This window comes from Telmatherina bonti, assembly GCF_933228915.1.
Source record: "Telmatherina bonti genome assembly, chromosome: 3".
Classification (NCBI taxonomy): Eukaryota; Metazoa; Chordata; class Actinopteri; order Atheriniformes; family Telmatherinidae; genus Telmatherina; species Telmatherina bonti.
In genome coordinates this window covers 41,588,748-41,610,420 of record NC_136621.1, presented here as the reverse complement: position 1 = coordinate 41,610,420, position 21,673 = coordinate 41,588,748, and the positions used below count along the sequence as shown (strand labels likewise).

Genomic DNA, 21,673 nt, shown 5'->3' with positions numbered 1-21,673 from the left:
AGGAGATGAAGGCTGGAGATGAGCAGAATCAGGGTGAGCTCCTCGGATAGAAGGAAGTTAGACGAAGTCCGAGTCTATTTATAAAGCCAGGAAAACGCTGAACGCAGCCTCCTTCCAGGCTGGCGAGGTGTGGGAGGAAACCTGGCTCTGGGCCTATCAGCACCCTGCTGGAGGAGCAGATGGCCCAGTGCATCATGGGAGTTCACTCCACAAATATCTGTTAAAGTCAGAAATAGCAAGCGAAGCTGCCATGAAGGTGAAGAAAACAGGCTTTTCACCTATCAGCCGTCAGTTAGAGCTTTTCCAACAGCTTCTAGTGAAGCAGGACACTGCTGGAGTCCTTCCTGCATGTCAGAACCTTCCCTGCTGAGACCTGACTATATCCTGCCCTCCGTGTTTGCAGATGTTTCTCACCGTGTACCTCAGCAGCAACGAGCAGCACGTCACCGAGGTTCCCATCATGCCCGACACTCTGTGCAGAGACGTGATGGAGCTCTGCAAGGAGCCCGGCGAGGCCGACTGCTACCTGGCTGAGATGTGGAGAGCTTCAGGTGAGGACAGAAAGGCCGCCGGCCAGATCTGCACCATGCAAACTTTATTCATGAAGCACTTTGAAACAACCGCAGTGCTGCGCGCAAGGAAAGTCTGTGTATGAATTAAAACAAAAGACGAATCAAAATGTAATAATCAATAACAGCCAATCAAAACAAAAACTACGTATCACAGGGACTGAGAGCCAAAAATATAAAAATGGATTTTAAACATGGACTCTGAAGGGTCTCTGAAATGTAAAGGTGGATTATTATATTATTATAGACAGCAGGTAGACATGTCCAGCAGGTAGACATATCCAGCTAATAGACATATCCAGCAGGTAGACATATCCAGCAGGTAGACATATCCAGCAGGTAGACATATCCAGCAGGTAGACATGTCCAGCAGGTAGACATGTCCAGCAGGTAGACATATCCAGCTAATAGACATATCCAGCAGGTAGACATATCCAGCTAATAGACATATCCAGCTAATAGACATATCCAGCAGGTAGACATATCCAGCAGGTAGACATATCCAGCTAATAGACATATCCAGCAGGTAGACATATCCAGCAGGTAGACATGTCCAGCAGGTAGACATATCCAGCAGGTAGACATGTCCAGCAGGTAGACATGTCCAGCAGGTAGACATATCCAGCAGGTAGACATATCCAGCAGGTAGACATGTCCAGCAGGTAGACATATCCAGCAGGTAGACATATCCAGCTAATAGACATATCCAGCAGGTAGACATATCCAGCTAATAGACATATCCAGCAGGTAGACATATCCAGCAGGTAGACATGTCCAGCAGGTAGACATGTCCAGCAGGTAGACATATCCAGCAGGTAGACATGTCCAGCAGGTAGACATATCCAGCTAATAGACATATCCAGCAGGTAGACATATCCAGCTAATAGACATATCCAGCAGGTAGACATATCCAGCTAATAGACATATCCAGCAGGTAGACATGTCCAGCAGGTAGACATATCCAGCAGGTAGACATATCCAGCAGGTAGACATATCCAGCAGGTAGACATGTCCAGCAGGTAGACATATCCAGCAGGTAGACATATCCAGCTAATAGACATATCCAGCAGGTAGACATATCCAGCTAATAGACATATCCAGCTAATAGACATATCCAGCTAATAGACATATTAGCTCATGCGTCGCCGGGCTCATGCGTCGCCAGGGCTCATGCGTCGCCGGGCTCATGCGTCACCAGGGCTCATGCGTCGCCAGGGCTCATGCGTCGCCGGGCTCATGCGTCGCCAGGGCTCATGCGTCGCCGGGCTCATGCGTCACCAGGGCTCATGCGTCGCCAGGGCTCATGCGTCGCCGGGCTCATGCGTCGCCAGGGCTCATGCGTCGCCGGGCTCATGCGTCGCCAGGGCTCATGCGTTGCCGGGCTCATGCGTCGCTGGGCTCATGCGTCGCCAGGGCTCATGCGTCGCCAGGGCTCATGCGTCGCCGGGCTCATGCGTCGCCGGGCTCATGCGTCGCCGGGCTCATGCGTCGCCAGGGCTCATGTGTCGCCGGGCCCATGCGTCGCCAGGGCTCATGCGTTGCCAGGGCCCATGCGTTGTCAGGGCCCATGCGTCGCCGGGCCCATGCGTCGCCAGGGCTCATGCGTCGCCAGGGCTCATGCGTCGCCAGGGCTCATGCGTTGCCAGGGCCCATGCGTTGTCAGGGCCCATGCGTCGCCGGGCCCATGCGTCGCCAGGGCTCATGCGTCGCCAGGGCTCATGCGTCGCCAGGGCCCATGCGTCGCCAGGGCTCATGCGTTGCCAGGGCTCATGTGTCGCCGGGCTCATGCGTCGCCGGGCCCATGCGTCGCCAGGGCTCATGCGTCGCCGGGCCAATGCGTCGCCGGGGCTCATGTGTCGCCGGGCCAATGCGTCGCCGGGGCTCATGTGTCGCCAGGGCTCATGTGTCGCCAGGGCTCATGCGTTGCCAGGGCCCATGCGTTGCCAGGGCCCATGCGTCGCCGGGCCCATGCGTCGCCAGGGCTCATGTGTCGCCGGGCTCATGCGTCGCCAGGGCTCATGTGTCGCCAGGGCCCATGCGTTGCCAGGGCCCATGCGTCGCCGGGCCCATGCGTCGCCAGGGCCCATGCGTCGCCGGGCCCATGCGTCGCCAGGGCTCATGCGTTGCCAGGGCCCATGCGTTGCCAGGGCCCATGCGTCGCCGGGCCCATGCGTCGCCAGGGCTCATGTGTCGCCGGGCTCATGCGTCGCCAGGGCTCATGTGTCGCCGGGCTCATGCGTCGCCAGGGCTCATGCGTCGCCGGGCTCATGTGTCGCCGGGCTCATGCGTCGCCAGGGCTCATGTGTCGCCGGGCTCATGCGTCGCCAGGGCTCATGCGTCGCCAGGGCTCATGTGTCGCCGGGCTCATGCGTCGCCAGGGCTCATGCGTCGCCGGGCTCATGCGTCGCCGGGCTCATGCGTCGCCAGGGCTCATGTGTCGCCGGGCTCATGCGTCGCCAGGGCTCATGCGTCGCCGGGCCCATGCGTCTTTCACGTTGCCATAGAACACCAGAAGAAGAAAACTTCTTCAGGATTTATTCATTTGGCGGTTTCCTCTTCCTGTCGTCTTCTTCTCTGGTTGTGTGTCGACCAACTCCACAACTCCACACTGCCCCCTGTGGTGTCCGGTGGTATCGTTCCATTTTTGGATGGATCGCTAAGCTCCTTGGAAATGTACCAAATTACGAACGTAACGGAATGGAGAAGGACGAAACTGCGTCCAGCAGAAATGGACCTTCAGATGTGGAAACTTATCTGCAGTTTAAAATATGTTTAAAGCTTAATTCTACGAGGTTAACATCTAATAACACGGACTCATCCCTTCATGTCCTGGCTTCTGATTGGCTAGAACGAGTGGTCGGAGACGGGGAGCGGATGTTGGACGTGTTGCAGCGGTGGGGGCACCAGAGGGGGGAGGTGCGCTACATCCTGCGCCACCAGAGAGCTCCTGGACGAGAGGCAGGTAGGAAACTCCTCCCACTGATGCAGGAGGAGGCGGGGCTTCATGCTGAGAAGGTTTTAGATGGAACCCCTCGTCATGATTTAGCTTTAAAAAGACCTAAACAAATGTGTGAGATTCATGTGGCTGGAAATGGTTAAAAACGCTGTTTTCAGGTTTTTTTTTAGCTTTTATGTTTCATGTGATTCTGGAGCAAAAGTCCACATCCAGTCCTCCTTCCATCCCGACTGTTTGTCCTCCAGACGGACCCAGATCTGCAGATCAGGTGATGAAGAGGAGTCAGGTGAAGGCGTCTATGGAGCGATGTCTGGAGAACGGGGTGAGAGACGTTCTCCTGAAGTTGTCGCGCTGCAGCCTAACGGCTGCGTGTGGAGCTGAACTCTGCCTTGTGTTGCAGCTGCCGCCGTCTTGCCTGGACGTGACGTTGAGCGACCTGCAGAATCTGGCAACCCGGCAGCAGCAGCAGATCAGCGCCCAGCAGCAGCTGCTGGCGGCCAAGGTACAACAACAAGTGCTGTGCAGCAGATGGATGGACAGGTGAGGTGGAACACCTGAGAAGTCGTGTGAAAAGCTGCGCGTCTGGATGAAGGGTTAGGGCGCCTCTGTAGCAGGAAGGGGGGTTAGGAATGCGTCTGCAACAGGAAGGGGGTTAAGGCGCTTCTGCAGAAATGATCCTGCAGGTAAATAAATGACTTAGTTAGGTTAGTTTTGGAAACCGATGACAGGTGGAGGAACAGCTGGAAACGTTCGGACTTCAGCTACTCGGTCAGAGTTGGACTCAGTAGTCGGGTCACATGGGCGACAGTGGCTCAGGTGCCCCCCCACCCCCCACCCCCCAAGCGGCAGCCTGTCGGACCTCCTGGTTCTGGAGGCGATCTGTGTGTGACGGCGTGTTTGTGTTGCAGGAGCAGCAGCTGCGGTACCTGAAGATGCAGGATCAGCAGCATCAGGAAACGTCCGACCAGGACAGACTGCAGCAGCTCAGAGAAAACGCTCACAACCAGGAGGCGAAGCTGCGGCGGGTCCGGGCCCTGAGGGGCCAGGTGGAGCAAAAACGCCTCAGCAACAGCAAGCTAGGTGAACACATTCACAGCAGCTGCAGTTCTGCTGGTTTCATTTCAGCATCTGGTCCAGCTGGACGTGTCGTTGACCAGCGAGTATCCGGTCAGTGTGTGTTAGCAAACGCCGTCAGCATCAGCTGGATGTATGGAAAGTAATCCTTGCACAGCCGTACGCGAGGCGAACAGATGGTCTAAGAATATAAAGTGGGATTAATCTAAAGCAGACGGGAGATCTGACCCTGAATCCACGCTGAGCTGCTGCTTCTTTCAGAGTCAGCTGGGATTTTTCACGCCAGAATTCAGGACTTTTCTCGCACCGTTCACGAAGGTTGCATCTCATGTAACATAGTGCATGTAGATTCTCACGTAGCTTCTCATGTCGCTTCTCACATAGCTTCTCATGTCGCTTCTCACATAGCTTCTCATGTCGCTTCTCACATAGCTTCTCATGTCGCTTCTCACATAGCTTCTCATGTCGCTTCTCACATAGCTTCTCATGTCTCTTCTCACATAGCTTCTCACGTAGCTTCTCACATAGCTTCTCACGTAGCTTCTCACGTAGCTTCTCATGTCGCTTCTCATGTCGCTTCTCACATAGCTTCTCACATAGCTTCTCACGTAGCTTCTCACGTAGCTTCTCACGTAGCTTCTCACGTAGCTTCTCATGTCGCTTCTCATGTCGCTTCTCACGTAGCTTCTCACGTAGCTTCTCATGTCGCTTCTCATGTCACTTCTCACGTAGCTTCTCACGTAGCTTCTCATGTCGCTTCTCATGTCGCTTCTCACGTAGCTTCTCACATAGCTTCTCATGTCGCTTCTCACGTAGCTTCTCATGTCGCTTCTCACATAGCTTCTCATGTCGTTTCTCACATAGCTTCTCATGTCGCTTCTCACGTAGCTTCTCATGTCGCTTCTCACATAGCTTCTCATGTCGTTTCTCACATAGCTTCTCATGTCGCTTCTCACATAGCTTCTCATGTCGCTTCTCACATAGCTTCTCATGTCGCTTCTCACATAGCTTCTCACGTAGCTTCTCACATAGCTTCTCACGTAGCTTCTCACGTAGCTTCTCATGTCGCTTCTCATGTCGCTTCTCACATAGCTTCTCACATCGCTTCTCACATAGCTTCTCACGTAGCTTCTCACGTAGCTTCTCATGTCACTTCTCATGTAGCTTCTCACGTAGCTTCTCACATAGCTTCTCATGTCGCTTCTCACATAGCTTCTCATGTCGCTTCTCACGTCGCTTCTCGTCGCTTCTCACATCGCTTCTCATGTCGCTTCTCACGTCGCTTCTCACGTCGCTTCTCACGTAGCTTCTCACGTAGCTTCTCGTCGCTTCTCACGTAGCTTCTCACATAGCTTCTCGTCGCTTCTCACATCGCTTCTCATGTCGCTTCTCACGTCGCTTCTCACGTCGCTTCTCACTTAGCTTCTCATGTCGCTTCTCACGTAGCTTCTCATGTCGCTTCTCACGTAGCTTCTCACGTCGCTTCTCACGTAGCTTCTCACGTAGCTTCTCATGTCGCTTCTCACATCGCTTCTCATGTCGCTTCTCATGTTGCTTCTCACGTAGCTTCTCACATCGCTTCTCATGTCGCTTCTCACTTAGTTTCTCACGTAGCCTCTCATGTCGCTTCTCACGTAGCTTCTCACGTAGCTTCTCATGTCGCTTCTCACGTAGCTTCTCACATCGCTTCTCATGTCGCTTCTCATGTCGCTTCTCACGTAGCTTCTCATGTCGCTTCTCACGTCGCTTCTCATGTCGCTTCTCACGTCGCTTCTCACGTAGCTTCTCACGTCGCTTCTCACATAGCTTCTCACGTAGCTTCTCACGTAGCTTCTCATGTCGCTTCTCACGTAGCTTCTCATGTCGCTTCTCACGTAGCTTCTCACGTAGCTTCTCACGTAGCTTCTCATGTCGCTTCTCACGTAGCTTCTCACATCGCTTCTCATGTCGCTTCTCACGTAGCTTCTCACGTAGCTTCTCATGTCGCTTCTCACGTAGCTTCTCATGTCGCTTCTCACGTAGCTTCTCACGTAGCTTCTCACGTAGCTTCTCACGTAGCTTCTCATGTCGCTTCTCACGTAGCTTCTCACATCGCTTCTCATGTCGCTTCTCACGTAGCTTCTCACGTAGCTTCTCATGTCGCTTCTCACGTAGCTTCTCACATCGCTTCTCATGTCGCTTCTCACGTAGCTTCTCACGTAGCTTCTCATGTCGCTTCTCACGTAGCTTCTCACATCGCTTCTCATGTCGCTTCTCACGTAGCTTCTCACGTAGCTTCTCATGTCCCTTCTCACGTAGCTTCTCACATAGCTTCTCATGTCGCTTCTCACGTAGCTTCTCACATAGCTTCTCATGTCGCTTCTCACATAGCTTCTCACGTCGCTTCTCACGTAGCTTTTCACATAGCTTCTCATGTCGCTTCTCACATAGCTTCTCATGTCGCTTCTCACGTAGCTTCTCATGTCGCTTCTCACGTAGCTTCTCACGTAGCTTCTCATGTCGCTTCTCACGTAGCTTCTCATGTCGCTTCTCAAATCGCTTCTCACATAGCTTCTCATGTCGCTTCTCACGTCGCTTCTCACATAGCTTCTCATGTCGCTTCTCAAATCGCTCCTCACATAGCTTCTCATGTCGCTTCTCACGTAGCTTTTCATGTCGCTTCTCACGTAGCTTCTCATGTCGCTTCTCACGTAGCTTCTCACGTAGCTTCTCACATCGCTTCTCATGTCGCTTCTCACGTAGCTTCTCACATCGCTTCTCATGTCGCTTCTCACGTAGCTACTCATGTCGCTTCTCACGTAGCTTCTCACGTAGCTTCTCACATCGCTTCTCATGTCGCTTCTCACGTAGCTTCTCACATCGCTTCTCATGTCGCTTCTCACGTAGCTTCTCACATAGCTTCTCATGTCGCTTCTCACATAGCTTCTCATGTCGCTTCTTACGTAGCTTTTCACATAGCTTCTCATGTCGCTTCTCACGTAGCTTCTCATGTCGCTTCTCACGTAGCTTCTCACGTCGCTTCTCACGTAGCTTCTCACGTCGCTTCTCACGTAGCCTCTCACATCGCTTCTCATGTCGCTTCTCACGTAGCTTCTCACATTGCTTCTCACGTCGCTTCTCACGTAGCTTCTCACATCGCTTCTCATATCGCTTCTCACGTAGCTTCTCACATAGCTTCTCATGTCGCTTCTCACATCGCTTCTCATATCGCTTCTCACGTAGCTTCTAACATAGCTTCTCATGTCGCTTCTCACATAGCTTCTCATGTCGCTTCTCACGTAGCTTCTCACATCGCTTCTCATATCGCTTCTCACGTAGCTTCTCATGTCGCTCCTCACGTCGCTTCTCATGTCGCTTCTCACGTAGCTTCTCACATCGCTTCTCATGTCGCTTCTCAAATCGCTTCTCATGTCACTTCTCACATAGCTTCTCATGTCGCTTCTCACGTAGCTTTTCACATCGCTTCTCATGTCGCTTCTCACATAGCTTCTCATGTCGCTTCTCACGTAGCTTCTCATGTCGCTTCTCATATCGCTTCTCACGTAGCTTCTCACATAGCTTCTCATGTCGCTTCTCATGTCGCTTCTCACGTAGCTTTTCACATAGCTTCTCATGTCGCTTCTCACATAGCTTCTCATGTCACTTCTCACGTAGCTTCTCATGTCGCTTCTCACGTAGCTTCTCACGTAGCTTCTCACATAGCTTCTCATGTCGCTTCTCATGTCGCTTCTCATGTCGCTTCTCACATAGCTTCTCATGTCGCTTCTCAAATCGCTTCTCACATAGCTTCTCATGTCGCTTCTCACGTAGCTTTTCATGTCGCTTCTCACGTAGCTTCTCATGTCGCTTCTCACGTAGCTTCTCATGTCGCTTCTCACGTAGCTTCTCATGTCGCTTCTCACGTATCTTTTCATGTCGCTTCTCACGTCGCTTCTCAAATTGCTTCTCATGTCGCTTCTCACGTAGCTTCTCATGTCGCTTCTCACGTAGCTTCTCACGTAGCTTCTCACGTAGCTTCTCACATCGCTTCTCATGTCGCTTCTCACTTAGTTTCTCACGTAGCCTCTCATGTCGCTTCTCACGTAGCTTCTCACGTAGCTTCTCATGTCGCTTCTCACGTAGCTTCTCACATCGCTTCTCATGTCGCTTCTCATGTCGCTTCTCACGTAGCTTCTCATGTCGCTTCTCACGTCGCTTCTCATGTCGCTACTCATGTCGCTTCTCACGTAGTTTCTCACGTAGCTTCTCATGTCGCTTCTCACATAGCTTCTCACGTAGCTTCTCATGTCGCTTCTCACGTAGCTTCTCACGTAGCTTCTCATGTCGCTTCTCACGTAGCTTCTCACATCGCTTCTCATGTCGCTTCTCACGTAGCTTCTCACGTAGCTTCTCACGTAGCTTCTCATGTCGCTTCTCACGTAGCTTCTCACATCGCTTCTCATGTCGCTTCTCACATAGCTTCTCACGTAGCTTCTCATGTCGCTTCTCACGTAGCTTCTCACATCGCTTCTCATGTCGCTTCTCACGTAGCTTCTCACGTCGCTTCTCACATAGCTTCTCATGTCGCTTCTCACGTAGCTTCTCACATAGCTTCTCATGTCGCTTCTCACATAGCTTGTCATGTCGCTTCTCACGTAGCTTTTCACATAGCTTCTCATGTCGCTTCTCACGTAGCTTCTCATGTCGCTTCTCACGTAGCTTCTCACGTAGCTTCTCACATAGCTTCTCATGTCGCTTCTCATGTCGCTTCTCACATAGCTTCTCATGTCGCTTCTCAAATCGCTTCTCACATAGCTTCTCATGTCGCTTCTCACGTAGCTTTTCATGTCGCTTCTCACGTAGCTTCTCATGTCGCTTCTCACGTAGCTTCTCATGTCGCTTCTCACGTAGCTTCTCATGTCGCTTCTCACGTATCTTTTCATGTCGCTTCTCACGTCGCTTCTCACGTCGCTTCTCAAATTGCTTCTCATGTCGCTTCTCACGTCGCTTCTCACGTCGCTTCTCACGTAGCTTCTCAATTCGCTTCTCACGTAGCTTCTCACATCGCTTCTCATGTCGCTTCTCACTTAGTTTCTCACGTAGCCTCTCATGTCGCTTCTCACGTAGCTTCTCACGTAGCTTCTCATGTCGCTTCTCACGTAGCTTCTCACATCGCTTCTCATGTCGCTTCTCACTTAGTTTCTCACGTAGCCTCTCATGTCGCTTCTCACGTAGCTTCTCACATCGCTTCTCATGTCGCTTCTCACGTAGCTTCTCACATCGCTTCTCATGTCGCTTCTCACTTAGTTTCTCACGTAGCCTCTCATGTCGCTTCTCACGTAGCTTCTCACATCGCTTCTCATGTCGCTTCTCACGTAGCTTCTCACATCGCTTCTCATGTCGCTTCTCACGTAGCTTCTCATGTCGCTTCTCACGTCGCTTCTCATGTCGCTTCTGATGTCGCTTCTCATGTCGCTTCTCACGTAGTTTCTCACGTAGCTTCTCATGTCGCTTCTCACATAGCTTCTCACGTAGCTTCTCATGTCGCTTCTCACGTAGCTTCTCACGTAGCTTCTCATGTCGCTTCTCACGTAGCTTCTCACATCGCTTCTCATGTCGCTTCTCACGTAGCTTCTCACGTAGCTTCTCACGTAGCTTCTCATGTCGCTTCTCACGTAGCTTCTCACATCGCTTCTCATGTCGCTTCTCACGTAGCTTCTCACGTAGCTTCTCATGTCGCTTCTCACGTAGCTTCTCACATCGCTTCTCATGTCGCTTCTCACGTAGCTTCTCACGTAGCTTCTCACATAGCTTCTCATGTCGCTTCTCACGTAGCTTCTCACATAGCTTCTCATGTCGCTTCTCACATAGCTTCTCATGTCGCTTCTCACGTAGCTTCTCACATCGCTTCTCATATCGCTTCTCACGTAGCTTCTCACATAGCTTCTCATGTCGCTTCTCACATCGCTTCTCATGTCGCTTCTCACATAGCTTCTCATGTCGCTTCTCACATCGCTTCTCATGTCGCTTCTCACGTCGCTTCTCACGTAGCTTCTCACGTAGCTTCTCACATAGCTTCTCACTTAGTTTCTCACTTAGCTTCTCATGTCGCTTCTCACGTAGCTTCTCATGTCGCTTCTCACGTAGCTTCTCATGTCGCTTCTCACGTACCTTCTCACGTCGCTTCTCACGTAGCCTCTCATGTCGCTTCTCACGTAGCTTCTCACGTAGCTTCTCATGTCGCTTCTCACGTAGCTTCTCACGTCGCTTCTCACATCGCTTCTCACATCGCTTCTCATGTCGCTTCTCACTTAGTTTCTCACGTAGCCTCTCATGTCGCTTCTCACGTAGCTTCTCACGTAGCTTCTCATGTCGCTTCTCACGTAGCTTCTCACATCGCTTCTCATGTCGCTTCTCACGTCGCTTCTCACGTACCTTCTCACGTCGCTTCTCATGTCGCTTCTCACGTACCTTCTCACGTCGCTTCTCACATCGCTTCTCATGTCGCTTCTCACATTGCTTCTCACATAGCTTCTCACGTAGCTTCTCACATAGCTTATCACATCGCTTCTCATGTCGCTTTTCACATAGCTTCTCACATCGCTTCTCATATAGCTTCTCACATCGCTTCTCACATAGCTTCTCACGTAGCTTCTCATGTCACTTCTCACGTAGCTTCTCACGTAGCTTCTCACATAGCTTCTCATGTCGCTTCTCACATAGCTTCTCACATCGCTTCTCATGTCGCTTCTCACGTAGCTTCTCACATCGCTTCTCATGTCGCTTCTCACATCGCTTCTCACGTAGCTTCTCACATCGCTTCTCACATAGCTTCTCACGTAGCTTCTCACGTAGCTTCTCACATAGCTTGTCACGTAGCTTCTCACGTAGCTTCTCATGTCGCTTCTCACGTAGCTTCTCACGTAGCTTCTCATGTCGCTTCTCACGTAGCTTCTCACATCGCTTCTCATGTCACTTCTCCCGTAGCTTCTCACGTAGCTTCTCACGTAGCTTCTCATGTCGCTTCTCACGTCGCTTCTCACGTAGCTTCTCATGTCGCTTCTCACATAGCTTCTCACGTAGCTTCTCACGTCACTTCTCACGTAGTTTCCCATGTCGCTTCTCACGTAGCTTCTGATGTCGCTTCTCACGTAGTTTCTCATGTCGCGTCTCACCTAGCTTCTCACGTAGCTTCTCATGTCGCTTCTCACATAGCTCTCACGAAGCTTCTCACGTCACTTCTCACGTAGTTTCCCATGTCGCTTCTCACGTAGCTTCTGATGTCGCTTCTCACGTAGCTTCTGATGTCGCTTCTCACGTAGTTTCTTATGTCGCGTCTCACCTAGCTTCTCACGTAGCTTCTAATGTCGCTTCTCACATAGCTTCTCACGTAGCTTCTCATGTCGCTTCTCACGTAGCTTCTCACGTAGCTTCTCACGTCGCTTCTCACGTAGCTTCTCACATCGCTTCTCATGTCGCTTCTCATGTCGCTTCTCATGTCGCTTCTCACGTAGCTTCTCACGTAGCTTCTCATGTCGCTTCTCACATAGCTTCTCACGTAGCTTCTCACGTCACTTCTCACGTAGTTTCCCATGTCGCTTCTCACGTAGCTTCTGATGTCGCTTCTCACGTAGTTTCTCATGTCGCGTCTCACCTAGCTTCTCACGTAGCTTCTCATGTCGCTTCTCACATAGCTCTCACGAAGCTTCTCACGTCACTTCTCACGTAGTTTCCCATGTCGCTTCTCACGTAGCTTCTGATGTCGCTTCTCACGTAGCTTCTGATGTCGCTTCTCACGTAGTTTCTTATGTCGCGTCTCACCTAGCTTCTCACGTAGCTTCTAATGTCGCTTCTCACATAGCTTCTCACGTAGCTTCTCATGTCGCTTCTCACGTAGCTTCTCACGTAGCTTCTCACGTCGCTTCTCACGTAGCTTCTCACATCGCTTCTCATGTCGCTTCTCATGTCGCTTCTCATGTCGCTTCTCACGTAGCTTCTCACGTAGCTTCTCATGTCGCTTCTCACATAGCTTCTCACGTAGCTTCTCACGTCACTTCTCACGTAGTTTCCCATGTCGCTTCTCACGTAGCTTCTGATGTCGCTTCTCACGTAGTTTCTCATGTCGCGTCTCACCTAGCTTCTCACGTAGCTTCTCATGTCGCTTCTCACATAGCTCTCACGAAGCTTCTCACGTCACTTCTCACGTAGTTTCCCATGTCGCTTCTCACGTAGCTTCTGATGTCGCTTCTCACGTAGCTTCTGATGTCGCTTCTCACGTAGTTTCTTATGTCGCGTCTCACCTAGCTTCTCACGTAGCTTCTAATGTCGCTTCTCACATAGCTTCTCACGTAGCTTCTCATGTCGCTTCTCACGTAGCTTCTCACGTAGCTTCTCATGTCGCTTCTCACGTAGCTTCTCACATCGCTTCTCATGTCGCTTCTCATGTCGCTTCTCATGTCGCTTCTCACGTAGCTTCTCACGTAGCTTCTCATGTCGCTTCTCACATAGCTTCTCACGTAGCTTCTCACGTCACTTCTCACGTAGTTTCCCATGTCGCTTCTCACGTAGCTTCTGATGTCGCTTCTCACGTAGTTTCTCATGTCGCGTCTCACCTAGCTTCTCACGTAGCTTCTAATGTCGCATCTCACATAGCTTCTCACGTAGCTTCTGACATCGCTTCTCACATCGCTTCTCATGTCACTTCTCACGTAGCTTCTCATGTCGCTTCTCACATAGCTCTCACGAAGCTTCTCACGTCACTTCTCACGTAGTTTCCCATGTCGCTTCTCACGTAGCTTCTGATGTCGCTTCTCACGTAGCTTCTGATGTCGCTTCTCACGTAGTTTCTCATGTCGCGTCTCACCTAGCTTCTCACGTAGCTTCTAATGTCGCTTCTCACATAGCTTCTCACGTAGCTTCTCATGTCGCTTCTCACGTAGCTTGTCACAAAGCTTCTCATGTCGCTTCTCATGTCGCTTCTCACATCGCTTCTCACGTCGCTTCTCACGTCGCTTCTCACGTCGCTTCTCACGTAGTTTCTCATGTCACTTCTCACATAGCTTCTCACGTAGCTTCTCACATCGCTTCTCATGTCGCTTCTCACGTCGCTTCTCACGTAGCTTCTCATGTCGCTTCTCACATAGCTTCTCACGTAGCTTGTCACGTCACTTATCACATAGTTTCTCATGTCGCTTCTCACATAGCTTCTCACGTAGCTTCTGATGTCGCTTCTCACGTAGCTTCTGATGTCGCTTCTCACGTAGCTTCTCATGTCGCTTCTCACGTCGCTTCTCATGTCGCTTCTCACTTAGTTTCTCACGTAGCTTCTCATGTCGCTTCTCACGCAGCTTCTGACGTCGCTTCTCACGTAGCTTCTCATGTCGCTTTTGACATAGCTTCTCATGTCGCTACTCACGTAGCTTCTCACATAGCTTCTCACGTAGCTTCTCACATAGCTTCTCATGTCGCTTCTCACATAGCTTCTCATGTCGCTTCTCACGTAGCTTCTCACATCGCTTCTCATGTCACTTCTCACGTAGCTTCTCACGTAGCTTCTCACATAGCTTCTCATGTCGCTTCTCACGTAGCTTCTCACGTAGCTTCTCAGGCCGCTTCTCACGTAGCTTCTCATGTAGCTTCTCACATAGCTTCTCATGTCGCTTCTCACTTAGTTTCTCACGTAGCTTCTCATGTCGCTTCTCACGCAGCTTCTGACGTCGCTTCTCACGCAGCTTCTGACGTCGCTTCTCACGTAGCTTCTCATGTCGCTTTTGACATAGCTTCTCATGTCGCTACTCACGTAGCTTCTCACATAGCTTCTCACGTAGCTTCTCACATAGCTTCTCATGTCGCTTCTCACATAGCTTCTCACGTAGCTTCTCACGTAGCTTCTCACGTCACTTCTCACTTAGCTTCTGATGTCGCTTCTCATGTCGCTTCTCACGTAGTTTCTCACGTCGCTTCTCACGTAGCTTCTCATGTCGCTTCTCACGTAGCTTCTCACGTAGCTTCTCATGTCGCTTCTCACGTAGCTTCTCATGTCGCTTCTCACATAGCTTCTCATCTCGCTTCTCACATAGCTTCTCATGTCGCTTCTCACATAGCTTCTCATGTCGCTTCTCACATAGCTTCTCATGTCGCTTCTCACATCGCTTCTCATGTCGCTTCTCATGTCGCCTCTCACGTAGCTTCTCACGTAGCTTCTCACATAGCTTCTCACATCGCTTCTCATGTCGCTTCTCACATAGCTTCTCACATCGCTTCTCATATAGCTTCTCACATCGCTTCTCACATAGCTTCTCACGTAGCTTCTCATGTCACTTCTCACGTAGCTTCTCACATAGCTTCTCATGTCGCTTCTCACATAGCTTCTCACATCGCTTCTCATGTCGCTTCTCACGTAGCTTCTCACATCTCTTCTCATGTCGCTTCTCACATCGCTTCTCACGTAGCTTCTCACATCGCTTCTCACATAGCTTCTCACGTAGCTTCTCATGTAGCTTCTCACATAGCTTGTCAAGTAGCTTCTCACGTAGCTTCTCATGTCGCTCCTCACGTAGCTTCTCACGTAGCTTCTCATGTCGCTTCTCACGTAGCTTCTCACATCGCTTCTCATGTCACTTCTCCCGTAGCTTCTCACGTAGCTTCTCACGTCGCTTCTCACGTCGCTTCTCACGTAGCTTCTCATGTCGCTTCTCACATCGCTTCTCAAGTCGCTTCTCATGTCGCTTCTCACGTCGCTTCTCACATAGCTTCTCACATAGCTTCTCATGTCGCTTCTCACGTAGCTTCTCACATCTCTTCTCACTTAGTTTCTCACTTAGCTTCTCATGTCGCTTCTCACGTAGCTTCTCATGTCGCTTCTCACGTAGCTTCTCATGTCGCTTCTCACGTACCTTCTCACGTCGCTTCTCACGTAGCCTCTCATGTCGCTTCTCACGTAGCTTCTCACGTAGCTTCTCATGTCGCTTCTCACGTAGCTTCTCACGTCGCTTCTCACATCGCTTCTCATGTCGCTTCTCACTTAGTTTCTCACGTAGCCTCTCATGTCGCTTCTCACGTAGCTTCTCACGTAGCTTCTCATGTCGCTTCTCACGTAGCTTCTCACATCGCTTCTCATGTCGCTTCTCACGTCGCTTCTCACGTACCTTCTCACGTCGCTTCTCATGTCGCTTCTCACGTACCTTCTCACGTCGCTTCTCACATCGCTTCTCATGTCGCTTCTCACATCGCTTCTCACATAGCTTCTCACGTAGCTTCTCACATAGCTTATCACATCGCTTCTCATGTCGCTTCTCACATAGCTTCTCACATCGCTTCTCATATAGCTTCTCACATCGCTTCTCACATAGCTTCTCACGTAGCTTCTCATGTCACTTCTCACGTAGCTTCTCACGTAGCTTCTCACATAGCTTCTCATGTCGCTTCTCACATAGCTTCTCACATAGCTTCTCATGTCGCTTCTCACGTAGCTTCTCACATCGCTTCTCATGTCGCTTCTCACATCGCTTCTCACGTAGCTTCTCACATCGCTTCTCACATAGCTTCTCACGTAGCTTCTCATGTAGCTTCTCACATAGCTTGTCACGTAGCTTCTCACGTAGCTTCTCATGTCGCTTCTCACGTAGCTTCTCACGTAGCTTCTCATGTCGCTTCTCACGTAGCTTCTCACATCGCTTCTCATGTCACTTCTCCCGTAGCTTCTCACGTAGCTTCTCACGTAGCTTCTCATGTCGCTTCTCACTTCGCTTCTCACGTAGCTTCTCATGTCGCTTCTCACATCGCTTCTCAAGTCGCTTCTCATGTCGCTTCTCACGTCGCTTCTCACATAGCTTCTCATGTCGCTTCTCACGTAGCTTCTCACATCGCTTCTCATGTCGCTTCTCACTTAGTTTCTCACGTAGCCTCTCATGTCGCTTCTCACGTAGCTTCTCACGTAGCTTCTCACATAGCTTCTCACGTAGCTTCTCACGTAGCTTCTCACGTCGCTTCTCACGTAGCTTCTCACGTCGCTTCTCACGTCGCTTCTCATGTCGCTTCTCACGTAGCTTCTCATGTCGCTTCTCACGTCGCTTCTCATGTCGCTTCTCACGTAGCTTCTCACGTAGCTTCTCATGTCGCTTCTCACATAGCTTCTCACGTAGCTTCTCACGTCACTTCTCACGTAGTTTCTCATGTCGCGTCTCAGCTAGCTTCTCACGTAGCTTCTCATGTCGCTTCTCACATAGCTCTCACGAAGCTTCTCACGTCACTTCTCACGTAGTTTCCCATGTCGCTTCTCACGTAGCTTCTGATGTCGCTTCTCACGTAGCTTCTGATGTCGCTTCTCACGTAGTTTCTTATGTCGCGTCTCACCTAGCTTCTCACGTAGCTTCTAATGTTGCTTCTCACATAGCTTCTCACGTAGCTTCTCATGTCGCTTCTCACGTAGCTTCTCACGTAGCTTCTCATGTCGCTTCTCACGTAGCTTCTCACATCGCTTCTCACGTCGCTTCTCATGTCGCTTCTCATGTCGCTTCTCACGTAGCTTCTCACGTAGCTTCTCATGTCGCTTCTCACATAGCTTCTCACGTAGCTTCTCACGTCACTTCTCACGTAGTTTCCCATGTCGCTTCTCACGTAGCTTCTGATGTCGCTTCTCACGTAGTTTCTCATGTCGTGTCTCACCTAGCTTGTCACGTAGCTTCTCACGTAGTTTCTCATGTCGCGTCTCACCTAGCTTCTCACGTAGCTTCTCATGTCGCTTCTCACATAGCTCTCACGAAGCTTCTCACGTCACTTCTCACGTAGTTTCCCATGTCGCTTCTCACGTAGCTTCTGATGTCGCTTCTCACGTAGCTTCTGATGTCGCTTCTCACGTAGTTTCTTATGTCGCGTCTCACCTAGCTTCTCACGTAGCTTCTAATGTCGCTTCTCACATAGCTTCTCACGTAGCTTCTCATGTCGCTTCTCACGTAGCTTCTCACGTAGCTTCTCATGTCGCTTCTCACGTAGCTTCTCACGTAGCTTCTCACATAGCTTCTCACGTAGCTTCTCACGTAGCTTCTCACGTAGCTTCTCACGTCGCTTCTCACGTCGCTTCTCATGTCGCTTCTCACGTAGCTTCTCATGTCGCTTCTCACGTCGCTTCTCATGTCGCTTCTCATGTCGCTTCTCACGTAGCTTCTCACGTAGCTTCTCATGTCGCTTCTCACATAGCTTCTCACGTAGCTTCTGATGTCGCTTCTCACGTAGTTTCCCATGTCGCTTCTCACGTAGCTTCTGATGTCGCTTCTCACGTAGTTTCTCATGTCGCGTCTCACCTAGCTTCTCACTTAGCTTCTCATGTCGCTTCTCACATAGCTCTCACGAAGCTTCTCACGTCACTTCTCACGTAGTTTCCCATGTCGCTTCTCACGTAGCTTCTGATGTCGCTTCTCACGTAGCTTCTGATGTCGCTTCTCACGTAGTTTCTTATGTCGCGTCTCACCTAGCTTCTCACGTAGCTTCTAATGTCGCTTCTCACATAGCTTCTCACGTAGCTTCTCATGTCGCTTCTCACGTAGCTTCTCACGTAGCTTCTCATGTCGCTTCTCACGTAGCTTCTCACATCGCTTCTCATGTCGCTTCTCATGTCGCTTCTCATGTCGCTTCTCACGTAGCTTCTCACGTAGCTTCTCATGTCGCTTCTCACATAGCTTCTCACGTAGCTTCTCACGTCACTTCTCACGTAGTTTCCCATGTCGCTTCTCACGTAGCTTCTGATGTCGCTTCTCACGTAGTTTCTCATGTCGCGTCTCACCTAGCTTCTCACGTAGCTTCTCATGTCGCTTCTCACATAGCTCTCACGAAGCTTCTCACGTCACTTCTCACGTAGTTTCCCATGTCGCTTCTCACGTAGCTTCTGATGTCGCTTCTCACGTAGCTTCTGATGTCGCTTCTCACGTAGTTTCTTATGTCGCGTCTCACCTAGCTTCTCACGTAGCTTCTAATGTCGCTTCTCACATAGCTTCTCACGTAGCTTCTCATGTCGCTTCTCACGTAGCTTCTCACATCGCTTCTCATGTCGCTTCTCATGTCGCTTCTCACGTAGCTTCTCACGTAGCTTCTCATGTCGCTTCTCACATAGCTTCTCACGTAGCTTCTCACGTCACTTCTCACGTAGTTTCCCATGTCGCTTCTCACGTAGCTTCTGATGTCGCTTCTCACGTAGTTTCTCATGTCGCGTCTCACCTAGCTTCTCACGTAGCTTCTAATGTCGCATCTCACATAGCTTCTCACGTAGCTTCTGACATCGCTTCTCACATCGCTTCTCATGTCACTTCTCACGTAGCTTCTCATGTCGCTTCTCACATAGCTCTCACGAAGCTTCTCACGTCACTTCTCACGTAGTTTCCCATGTCGCTTCTCACGTAGCTTCTGATGTCGCTTCTCACGTAGCTTCTGATGTCGCTTCTCACGTAGTTTCTCATGTCGCGTCTCACCTAGCTTCTCACGTAGCTTCTAATGTCGCTTCTCACATAGCTTCTCACGTAGCTTCTCATGTCGCTTCTCACGTAGCTTGTCACAAAGCTTCTCATGTCGCTTCTCATGTCGCTTCTCACATCGCTTCTCACGTCGCTTCTCACGTCGCTTCTCACGTAGTTTCTCATGTCACTTCTCACATAGCTTCTCACGTAGCTTCTCACATCGCTTCTCATGTCGCTTCTCACGTCGCTTCTCACGTAGCTTCTCATGTCGCTTCTCACATAGCTTCTCACGTAGCTTGTCACGTCACTTATCACATAGTTTCTCATGTCGCTTCTCACATAGCTTCTCACGTAGCTTCTGATGTCGCTTCTCACGTAGCTTCTGATGTCGCTTCTCACGTAGCTTCTCATGTCGCTTCTCACGTCGCTTCTCATGTCGCTTCTCACTTAGTTTCTCACGTAGCTTCTCATGTCGCTTCTCACGCAGCTTCTGACGTCGCTTCTCACGTAGCTTCTCATGTCGCTTTTGACATAGCTTCTCATGTCGCTACTCACGTAGCTTCTCACATAGCTTCTCACGTAGCTTCTCACATAGCTTCTCATGTCGCTTCTCACATAGCTTCTCATGTCGCTTCTCACGTAGCTTCTCACATCGCTTCTCATGTCACTTCTCACGTAGCTTCTCACGTAGCTTCTCACATAGCTTCTCATGTAGCTTCTCACATAGCTTCTCATGTCGCTTCTCACTTAGTTTCTCACGTAGCTTCTCATGTCGCTTCTCACGCAGCTTCTGACGTCGCTTCTCACGCAGCTTCTGACGTCGCTTCTCACGTAGCTTCTCATGTCGCTTTTGACATAGCTTCTCATGTCGCTACTCACGTAGCTTCTCACATAGCTTCTCACGTAGCTTCTCACATAGCTTCTCATGTCGCTTCTCACATAGCTTCTCACGTAGCTTCTCACGTAGCTTCTCACATAGCTTCTCATGTCGCTTCTCACATAGCTTCTCATGTCGCTTCTCACGTAGCTTCTCACATCGCTTCTCATGTCACTTCTCACGTAGCTTCTCACGTAGCTTCTCACATAGCTTCTCATGTAGCTTCTCACATAGCTTCTCATGTCGCTTCTCACTTAGTTTCTCACGTAGCTTCTCATGTCGCTTCTCACGCAGCTTCTGACGTCGCTTCTCACGCAGCTTCTGACGTCGCTTCTCACGTAGCTTCTCATGTCGCTTTTGACATAGCTTCTCATGTCGCTACTCACGTAGCTTCTCACATAGCTTCTCACGTAGCTTCTCACATAGCTTCTCATGTCGCTTCTCACATAGCTTCTCACGTAGCTTCTCACGTAGCTTCTCACGTCACTTCTCACTTAGCTTCTGATGTCGCTTCTCATGTCGCTTCTCACGTAGTTTCTCACGTCGCTTCTCACGTAGCTTCTCATGTCGCTTCTCACGTAGCTTCTCACGTAGCTTCTCATGTCGCTTCTCACGTAGCTTCTCATGTCGCTTCTCACATAGCTTCTCATCTCGCTTCTCACATAGCTTCTCATGTCGCTTCTCACATAGCTTCTCATGTCGCTTCTCACATAGCTTCTCATGTCGCTTCTCACATCGCTTCTCATGTCGCTTCTCATGTCGCCTCTCACGTAGCTTCTCACGTAGCTTCTCACATAGCTTCTCACATCGCTTCTCATGTCGCTTCTCACATAGCTTCTCACATCGCTTCTCATATAGCTTCTCACATCGCTTCTCACATAGCTTCTCACGTAGCTTCTCATGTCACTTCTCACGTAGCTTCTCACATAGCTTCTCACATCGCTTCTCATGTCGCTTCTCACGTAGCTTCTCACATCGCTTCTCATGTCGCTTCTCACATCGCTTCTCACGTAGCTTCTCACATCGCTTCTCACATAGCTTCTCACGTAGCTTCTCATGTAGCTTCTCACATAGCTTGTCAAGTAGCTTCTCACGTAGCTTCTCATGTCGCTCCTCACGTAGCTTCTCACGTAGCTTCTCATGTCGCTTCTCACGTAGCTTCTCACATCGCTTCTCATGTCACTTCTCCCGTAGCTTCTCACGTAGCTTCTCACGTAGCTTCTCATGTCGCTTCTCACGTCGCTTCTCACGTAGCTTCTCGTGTCGCTTCTCACATCGCTTCTCAAGTCGCTTCTCACGTCGCTTCTCACGTCGCTTCTCACATAGCTTCTCATGTCGCTTCTCACGTAGCTTCTCACATCGCTTCTCATGTCGCTTCTCACTTAGTTTCTCACGTAGCCTCTCATGTCGCTTCTCACGTAGCTTCTCATGTCGCTTCTCACGTAGCTTCTCACATCGCTTCTCATGTCGCTTCTCATGTCGCTTCTCATGTCGCTTCTCACGTAGCTTCTCACGTAGCTTCTCATGTCGCTTCTCACGCAGCTTCTGACGTCGCTTCTCACGTAGCTTCTCATGTCGCTTTTGACATAGCTTCTCATGTCGCTACTCACGTAGCTTCTCACATAGCTTCTCACGTAGCTTCTCACATAGCTTCTCATGTCGCTTCTCACATAGCTTCTCATGTCGCTTCTCACGTAGCTTCTCACATCGCTTCTCATGTCACTTCTCACGTAGCTTCTCACGTAGCTTCTCACATAGCTTCTCATGTAGC

At 50.3% G+C, this 21,673-nt stretch overlaps 1 protein-coding gene across 1 annotated transcript in view; it reads left to right on the top strand.

Annotated features, from left to right (window-relative positions):
* Positions 1-403: 403 nt before the first annotated feature.
* LOC306774972 (apoptosis-stimulating of p53 protein 2-like) overlaps positions 404-21,673 on the top strand; it is a gene marked incomplete at both ends in the record, with an annotated part of 58,858 nt that continues 37,588 nt past the window's right edge. Inside the window, 5 exons of the mRNA XM_079265172.1 lie at positions 404-551; positions 3,418-3,531; positions 3,771-3,847; positions 3,926-4,027; positions 4,434-4,605. Of these exons, the coding sequence (XP_079121298.1) occupies positions 404-551; positions 3,418-3,531; positions 3,771-3,847; positions 3,926-4,027; positions 4,434-4,605 (613 nt within the window). The remainder of the gene's footprint in view (positions 552-3,417; positions 3,532-3,770; positions 3,848-3,925; positions 4,028-4,433; positions 4,606-21,673) is intronic.